A 9,269-nucleotide genomic window follows, 5' to 3' on the forward strand; every position below is an offset into this window, starting at 1 on the left:
TTTTTCCGCCGTCCCCGTCCAGCTGTTGGGCAAAGCCTCACACATCTTACGAGAGCTACTGAAAGGGCAGGATGAAGCCTGCGGGCGCGTTGCCTCACAGTTTCCCGGCACTCGCCAGAGGGTGCCGGGGCTGTGGAGGAAGGGACAGTCACCTTTGGGTCTCCTATCCCTCCAAACCCGCGATAAAAAGCCCGCCGAGGGGAGGCGGGGTTCTCCACCCAGAGCCTGCTGTTTGCGTCGGTAAATCGCATTACGAAGCGAAGTGCGAGGGTAGTTAACTTTATCTTCCGTTAATGTAAACAAAGAAGCATTCAGATCCTTGATCTTTATTTAAATATAGAGTTGTTTATCAGTGTCATCCTACGAAGATTAATTAGATACCTCGATTCACAATTTGGCGTCTGACACCCCATTTTAGGAATGCATTATAATCACAAGGTGTTAATTGGGGCCAGCCAGGCACTTACGTTTCTATTAAACAGTGTGAGGACTTTTCACAAGTATTAAGTTCCTTTTTAAACAGCGCGGTGCAAAAATATACAGCTTTTAATAACACACCGCAGCGGAATTGTGCTCCCAGGCGCTGTGTAATCAGTGTTTGCTGCCGGCATGCCACCGCAGCCCGCGGCTGGAAACAGAGGACACCTGCCTTGCCAGGGGGCTGTAAAGGGAGGGGATATCCTATTATAGGAAACAAATATCCCGTCCCTATAGTCACTTAAAAATCATCGCGAACCCCTTTCTGCCTGCCGATCGATGTGACTCTCGGGCCAGTGGGAAAGCTGCCGGGACACAGGCTCGTGTCGCTTTGCAGAGCCCGAGTCTCGTAGCCAGAAGTGAAGAAGGAATCTAAAGCTCCTCGGAAATCCACGGCTCTCTGCCCCGGAGAGGGGGAAGAGCCTCCCGGGGCCGCTCCAGCACCTCCTGATCGCGTTATCTCCTCCCGTGAGGGCCCCGGTCTGAGCCCCTGGTTTATTTTGTTTGCAGCCGCGTATCGCTAACAGTTTAATCCCATTACTGCCTGCATATCCTCCCGAAAGGTACCGCTGCCGCGGGAGCCCGCATTGAATCGCGCTGCCGGGAGGGGCTTTCTCCCAAGATAAGCGGGCAAGGGTATTTCTGACCCGGTTCCGGGAAACGGTGGGGCCGGCCCCGCTGCGGCTGCGGCAGGCGAGCAGAGTTCACAGGGTGCTCCCTAGGGCGAGGGTTGAGCTCACACCTCACCCACAGCCTAGCAGGGCAGCGGGGGTGACAAGGGAAAAGAGGCACGGTTGGAATTCAAATGAACCTGGGAGTTCAAAGCTTAAGGGGTATACACAGCAGAACTAGATCGGACCCCAATAAGAGGAACATTGCAAGGAATGGCTAGATTCTAGACAAATCAGGCACTATGCTCCCACCTTCCCCCAGCTGGGACACCCAGTAGAAGCAAAGAAGAGGCAGGCAGCCACCCTCACTGCTATCCCTGGCACCAACCACATTTATTAAAAATTACTACTATATACGTAGAAAAGGAAAACACGAGGACGCTTTGTTGAGGGAAGTTTGTGTGCCAGTGCTCTAGAGTGGATCAGTTTAAACCAGCTGAAATTATATGCATGAAGAGTAGATTAAGTTACATCACTTCCAGTTTTGTACAAGGCAGCTGAAAAAGTCACTTTACAGACACATAAATAGAAGTCTCCATGTTCTTTGCAACACTTCATAGCTAGGTTTGATTAACCAAAAAATGCATTTTGAACTTCAAAGCACCACTGGAGGCTCTTCTGACTAAACAGCTATGGATCAACTATTTATACATTATTCCACAATATTCTACAGTGTACCTAGACAAAACAACTGTACACTATTTTTGGCCACCTCAATAAAGGTTAGGCTTTGGAAATGGAGACTTTTTTCCTAATGCAAGTTCTAAACTAAGGAAAAAGTCAGATTCTTTCATTGTAACCCCATCATTAGCAACAAGACCTTCAAGTTAAAATCCTGCCTGGCAAGCAAGCCTTATTTTGGTCACCTTCTGCCAAAGCAAGCCTTTGCTGAGTTAAGTTCCAGCTCAGCCAACTGTGCTGCAGACAGGGATTAAAGAAGCCAGCTCAGTCTAAAGCAGAACACAGCATTTGTGCAGTTCCCTCCATCCAGCCCCCTTTTATGAGAGGGACAGGCAAGGAAGAAAATTAAATGTGAAACACTACCCCCCTATTTCCTCACTCAGGAGTGCGTAGATTTGATCAGGCCTCTGAGCTGAGCCAAACAGTACACTTTAGTGTCTCCAATAAATAAACCACATTGTGAAAATCTAGGCTCTGCTTACAGCTTTTGCGTGTGATTTCTCCTAAAACAGGGGAAGAATTCTACCATAGGTCAACTCTTTCCCTACTTTGTTACCTGCAATAAATCAAAAAGCTTTGGCACCTTCTTTAGAATTGCACACAATTCAAGGTGGAAGGCAAGAGTCTTTTCTGCCATTGTAATGCAAAAGAAAAACAAACCCAATGCCACCCTGAAAAAAAAACCCAACTAAAAAAACCCAAAAAAAAAAAAAAAAACCCAGAATAACTTGGCCAACTGGAATAAAAGGATGCCTTAAGAACTAGTATAGAATGTGTAGTAGCCCATGCCTTTTGAAGTGTCTTTGTTATAGTCCTCAGCATTAATGTCCTCACATTTCATAGTCGGGGAATTTTCATTGCTGGAAGTGCTAGGGGAGAGTCGTCTTCTCTTACAAGCACCAGTGTAGACTCCAGAATCATTTGAATCTAGAGATTTTATGGAAGGTGGAGTCTCTACCCAAGATGAGCCAAGTTCTTCTTTTACCTTCTCCTTGGAAAGCTGGTCTTCAGAGAAGCCTGGAGGACTTGTTCTGGAGGTCCAGGATAATCCTGTTGTCATTTTTCGCTGGTAAGATCCCCTGCTCCCCCAGCCTGCCATGGATGGAAATGTCGGGTCAGGGTAGTATCCCAAAGCATGGGATGTCTGAAGGGGAAGGGATTTAATGCTGTAAGGGAGCAAGCTGCTAGAAGAATACTCTGTCTCATAGGAGTTCATGTCCAACTTGTTGGCACTGGGCTGCTGTACGGGTGTAACAAACCACCGCTGAGGGCTGGCCACCTCTTCATTCTGCTGCGGGGAGAGCAAGCCATTTGCCTGAGGGACCGTTCTCTCACCATTGTAAAACCTGGCTGGGGGCAGGTTGTTGACAAACTGTTCTTGGAAGAATGGTTGCACACTGTATCGGGCACCAGGGACAATCTGGTGGGATCTAGGAGAATCCGTGGGAGATGGAGTTAATCTGTCATTTTCTGAAGCTGTGTACATGCTACAACATAAAAGAGAAACACTGAGCATTGTTCTTTACGATTCCAGTATGACAGCAAAACAAGCACAAGAAGGAAGTTAATTATTACAACTACATTTATCTGGATGACTGTTCCTTTTATGAAAAACTGGCTATCCAATTTAGGAGTTGTTTGGTTTTCCTAGACAATATAAGATTTCTAGTATTACTGCTACAAGCATACACCAGCCAGCACATTTTAAATGAGGTGCAGCAGCTTCTTCCCAGAAACAGTACTTGTAGATGTACAGAACCAGATTTCCAAAGGCCATTTGATGCTAGGAAGTGAGCATCAGGCAAGTCCACTACCAACAATTTGGAAAAGCTATGAAGATACACAGTACACTACTGCCAATCTGCAGGCCAAGTTTCCTTGCAAAATTCAGAAGCCTGCCAGAAGACAGGTCATCAGGACAATATAGAAACTATTCAAACAGGCTATTGGTTTAGACATTTAACGTCTTTGAAAAGAACAGATAAACTAGCAAAGCTGCCCGAAGTAGTATTATTACTCCTAACTCTAGTAGCATCTAAAGAAAAACTCTTCCTCATGCATTTTGGGCCAGAACCATGCCTTATAGGCAGAGGCAACTGCAAGAGAAGACAGAAATATACTTACGAGTCATAGTTGTCTCTGAAGCCTTTTGCAAAGGGGTTATGGTCGATTTTGAGCTGGGTAATCTAAAAGTGAAAGCAGAATATAGGTAAGACAAGATGTTGAATTCAAGACAAATGTATTCTTAATTGTCATTTTATATATCCATGCTTACATCAGTGTTTTGATACGCTGTAACTGCTATGAACTGTGTTTCAGGAAAAATAAATGTTTGAGTCTTTGAGGAATCATTCACATCTTCAACACCATCTTCAGTCACTTCCACAATGTGAAGCCGAGGCTGGTACTTGTGTAGAGATTGCAGTACTATCATCTAAAAGGAACCACGGAAGACACACGGTCTTTAGACAAAGTAGGTCTAAGATTTTACAGGCTAACATTTTCTTCCTACAACTTCTGAATTGGTAATTGAGTAATTTTAACTGTTACCAGGAAGAGATTATTCACAGCTTTTAGCCCCATTTAACTAGGTTACTAATATGCTAAAATCTGTGAATGAGGGCAATCAAGAACCATCAAGAACACTCCCACTTTTTGAGCAATTCCAGAGATAGATGTATTGGCTAAAACCAAAGAGATTCACACATCTATTTCTGATAATTCTAATTGTCCTAAGAAGCAGAAAAAGCAAGATGTAGAATCCATTTCCAGAAGGGTACAAGTCACAAGAGCAGCGATCTAGCAGCCCGATTAAATACTGTGAAACCCCCGAAAGGCAGGGATCCCCAAGAGCTGCCAAGATCCCCTCCAGCCAGTCTCCCCCTGCAGCCCATATACCTGTGCGTTGTTGTTGTTAGCACCTTTGTTGTTCGTTAGCTTCAGCTTCCCGAAAGAAATCTCCTGTCTCATCCAGTGAGCCCCGGTGTTGGGCGACTCGGGGTGCACGTACACCTTGTTGCCTGGGGAAAACAAGCCAAGCCCGTAAAGCTCCGGCCGGGCACAGCCGCTGTTCTGAGCGCTTGGACGGTAGAACCTCGGTTCCCCCAACGCCCCTTCTCCCGCACAGCCGCACCCACAGCGGCACGGAAACGGCGCTGCAAGGAGCCTTGAAAAGCACAACTCTTCCCGCAGCAGAATATCGGGATGGGGAAGACCCTACAGAAGGGGGCGAAACGGGAACCCTTTTGGTGAATCTCACCCGTGGGGAAACAGCGCCTACCTTGCATGTTGTTGTCGGCTTTGCCGCAGGTAACCCACTTGCCCCCCTGGAAACGCCAGTGGTTGGGGTCCGCCAACACCACCTCAACAAAGACATTGTAGTGGGCCGTGGGGTTGAGGCCGGTGATATTAAAGCTCAGGAAAGGAAACATTCTCCTGGAAAGGAAAAGCACACAGCATGTGAGGTGGGCCGGGGAAGGGGCGCAAGCTTTGAGTGCAGCTTCAGGCGGCGGCGGAGTGCCCGGCCGTACCGGCACCTAGGAGATCAGCACAAAGCCCAACCGACCCCCGGGCATCCTCGGGCCGTAGGCATCTTCTCCCCAGGGGAGCGGGCAAGCGCTCCCCATCACAGACCCCCAGCCATCCCCCCCCGTTTCGACCCATCCGCTGAGCACTTACCGGCCCTGCTTGGTGATGATCATCTCCGTCTGGTGCCGGTGGAACTTGAGCCAAAGGGGGCGGTTGCAGAGAAAAACCTGCGCCCGCAGTCCGGGGCCGGCGGCCGGCACCCCCAGCGCCCCAAGGCCGCCGCAGGACCCCGACGCTGCGGGGTAAGGCCCGTACAGCGGTGTGCCAGCCGCCGGCTGCCCGTACTGGTACCCGCTGCCACCGCCGAATTGCGCCCGGCCACCGGGAGGACAGACGGTGCCTGCGAAACCGCCCGGAGACAATACCGAGCCGTAGGGGTAGCGCGGTCCTCCGGGCGGCTGGTAAACGGCGCCGTGCTGCGCCGCAGGCGGGTAGGGGAAGAGGGCGCAGGGCCCCCCTAGCTCGGCCCCGGCAGGCCCGGGAGACTGCAGGTAGTAGCGCTCGGGGCTGAGACTGTCCATGGAATAGCGGGGGCCGGCGGCGGCAGGGGGCAGCTCCTCCTCCCCGCAGGGGGTGGCCTTACGGCCGTCCGGCTTCGGAACGGCGAAGGGCGGCTCGCCCGCATCCGCCTCACCCAGCATGGTGGGGGCAGCTCCGAACTTCTTGGGCGTCTTGTCCATGTCGAGCCGTTGTGGCGAGCCCGGCCGGGGAGGCCCGCGGGACGCACCGCCTGCCCCAGTCCCGGCTCCGGTCCCACCGCCGCGCCCGCTGCCCTCCAGCGGGTAGAAGGGAGCTCCCGGCAGGGTCGCCGCTGCCGCCGCCAGCAGCGGCTCGCCCAGCTGCATCCTCAGTGGGCAGTCCTGTAAAGAGCCCTCTATTGTCCGGTGCCGACGCCAACCCTAACCCCGACCCGCGGCCGCGCAACACCGTGGCGGGGCTCCGCCGAGGCAATTTATACCGGCACGCCGGGCTTCTCGGGCCGTCGGGGAGGGGCTTGCGCCGCGCTGTCTCCTTGCCACCCTCCACCCCTGCCGGCCCATTGGCTGGGCTGCGTGACACTAATTTAATTAGACAGCTACTAATTGGAACAAGTCACCTGTGACTCTGTGTGTGCCCTCCCTCTGCGGCCCCTCTACCCGCGGCCGGCTACCGGAGGGGCTCCGGCCTGCCCCGCGCAGCTCGGAGGGAGGGGAGCAGCCCGCACACCCCGCCGTGGCCGCAGCGGAGGGACCGAAATCCCTTCCCCCGAAAAAAGACATCTCTCCGGGGTGGCACTGTCCTCTCCGGCGCGCAGCCGCTCGGAGGGGCACGGAGGGGAAGGAGGATCGAGACTGGGAGAGAGGGACGGGAGCGAAAGGGAAAATGGAGAGCAGAGCTGATGCCAGCACCGGCATACGACAGGGAGGGAGGGCGGCGGTGTGCCGGGACAGAGCGAGTGGCACTAGCTCCTGCCACCCCTCGCCGTTCAAACGATTCGGCTTGTGGCTTAGCTGCGCTCAACAGCTGCATTCCCCTCTCTCCGCTTTCCGGGCATCATCGTTATGGTGGGGGGTTCACGTTGCACCTTATCGGGGACACTTTTGTGGGAAGCTGCGGGCTGGGTTCGCGTTTTCGGTTTTCAGGAACTCGGCAGGCGGTTTCTCACAACCCGCGTTTCCTTTCGGCATCTCGCACCAGGGAGGCAGATTTGTAATTCAGGGCCAGATCTGTTTGGCGCTTTCTCTCAGCGCAATGTAACCTGGAGCCTTTTGCCCCAGAGGGTAAGGGGACAGAGCTCGATAAGGTGTAGGTGCCCGTGCGATTTTGCGGAGGGGACAGAGCCTTCCCGAATGATTTGCGGCTGCAGATGCAGCCCCTCGCCTCTGCTTGCCGCTGGCCCCTCTCGCAGAGACCGCGGCAAAAACCTGCCTCCTCCTCACAGCTAAATCTCGAGCCCGGCCCGGGCGGGCTGGAGCAGCTCCGCTGCCGGCCCCGCTTGCTCCCGCCGCATCGGGGCAACTGACAGAAATCGACACTTGACGGCGGCCGCCAGCGCCGCGGCTCAGGAGGAGCGGGGCGGGACGCGGCTCTTGCGCACGTTGGGTGCTGGCACGGTGGCGGTGGGTGTCTGCAGAGGCAAGGGACAGGCACCGGCGGCTCAGGGGTCTGGGGGGGCTCAGTTCCTACCCCCGATAGAAGCCGAGAGACAGAGGAACCGGCTCCCGCTCTGGCCACCTCCGGATGCGGCCACACGTGAGGGAACCTGATCACAGCCTGCATCGAAATACCACCGCCCGCCATAAACACCCATTCTCTTCGGGGTAACATTTGGCCCAGTGTTTGAGCTGATCTCGACCGACCAAGGAAGGCAACCAAAATGTGTCGGAGAAGCCAGGCGCTCCGGCACGAAGCGAAGCCGCCGCTGCGCGCTGCTGCTCTTTCCACTGACTGCTCTCGGCAAGGGGTTTGCCACTCACCGAGGGGCAAGGAGGGCAGCGGAGCCCGGCCGGGCTGCCCTGCTTTCAGGGCAAAACCAAACGAGAAGCATCCTGCCATCCGCGCCCCCTCCCGCTCCGGCAGCTCGCTCCCTTGGGCTCGCCTTTCCTGTGCTACGGCAGAGATAGATAGATAACAAAGGTACTGCGTAGGGTTTAAGAGAATTAATTTTACGATATTTTATACACTGGAAGGGTCCCATGATTTAAAACACTCCTGCAGGACAGGTGCCGCTTAGGTCAAAGCTACTGCGGGGTATTTTCCCCCTAAACTCTGCTAACCTAGCGTTTAACAAGCAGAAAAGCTTTTGCTGTCACTTAGTTTTCCTGCGGATTGAAGGGTCTCTGGGTGGGGAGCAGGGAAACTGTGGCCTCTCTGGAAAAGGGAGCACTTTCCTTCCGGATTCGAAATAAAGGCTGAATTAAGGGTCTCCCTAACGAATGAATGATTCATCCAGCTCCCTCCCGGTTCGGGGTCATTTCCAACTCGGCTCGGGCGAGCAGCCGCCTGGCCTCGGTCCCTGTCCTGCACCCCGCTGCTCCCGGGCCCCGGCGGCGGTGGAAGGGGAGGCCGGGACTGCCCGGTCGGGAGTCCCGTCGGCCAAAGGCTTTCCGAAGACCTCCAGCGCTTCTGCGGCCGTGCAACGGCTTGGGAGAGCTGCGTGTAACCCAGGAGCTTGTTCATTGACTCTGTGTGTGCGGGAAGAGCTGTAATCCCGCAAATTAAAGTTACCACCGCAGCCACCAGCCAAATTCTTGGGACCCAATACTTGTCATTCCCGCAGCCAGCAAATCTCCCCTCCCTTAGGGTCGGGGAGGCAACGGTGGGATTGCTTCCCCCTGCCTCCTGCAAGCTGGCTCCATCCTTGCTCCTTGTCCTGGACCTCCTTGGGTCTGGCCAGGGAACCTCGCCGTAGCTAGCTGCGGGGTGTCTCAGGGCTGTGTGGGACCGAAGCTTTCTATATGGGTCCCACAACCCTTTAGATGTTCTCTTAGAGAGAACACTGCAGAAACAGCAGAGACTGGTGAAACAGAAAGGAACACGTTAGGTTCATTAATCTCCTAAAGTAACCTCCAAACCACAGAAAGAATGTTGAAAGAAAATGTAGGTCTTTGAAGGGTTACGGATTATCGTGTTTTGTTGGGCTTTATTCAGATGTTCTCCTGGGGTTTATTTAAATTAGGAGCGTCTCTGACCCTAAGAAAGCTGCTCCAGACGAGCTAATTTTCTGCAGCCCAAGTTACAGTGGAGACACACTGCACTGAGGTATTTCATCCTTTGCGTTTGGGCTGGGATTCAGCCCTTTCCTCTTTCATCGGAAGTCAGCATATTGGAAAACAGCCCCCCTGCTTCGACAGATAGCTTGGACTTGTGGGA

General features: G+C 53.4%; 1 protein-coding gene across 2 annotated transcripts; it reads right to left on the minus strand.

The window, feature by feature from the left end:
• Positions 1-970: 970 nt before the first annotated feature.
• EOMES (eomesodermin) lies at positions 971-6,419 on the minus strand. Of its 2 annotated transcripts, XM_065669213.1 has the most exons (7): positions 5,508-6,419; positions 5,110-5,264; positions 4,728-4,849; positions 4,105-4,263; positions 3,954-4,015; positions 3,165-3,316; positions 971-2,921 (listed from the first exon to the last, which is right to left on the minus strand). In XM_065669213.1, the coding sequence occupies exons 1-7, from the start codon at positions 6,260-6,262 to the stop codon at positions 2,584-2,586; spliced, it is 1,743 nt and encodes a 580-aa protein (XP_065525285.1). In that variant the 5' UTR covers positions 6,263-6,419; the 3' UTR covers positions 971-2,583. The 2 variants fall into 2 exon arrangements, with proteins under 2 accessions (XP_065525285.1, XP_065525284.1); XM_065669212.1 differs by having other exon boundaries at positions 971-3,316; positions 5,508-6,418.
• Positions 6,420-9,269: the final 2,850 nt, after the last annotated feature.

The sequence above is a fragment of the Lathamus discolor genome, chromosome 2, assembly GCF_037157495.1.
Source record: "Lathamus discolor isolate bLatDis1 chromosome 2, bLatDis1.hap1, whole genome shotgun sequence".
NCBI classification, from domain to species: Eukaryota; Metazoa; Chordata; class Aves; order Psittaciformes; family Psittacidae; genus Lathamus; species Lathamus discolor.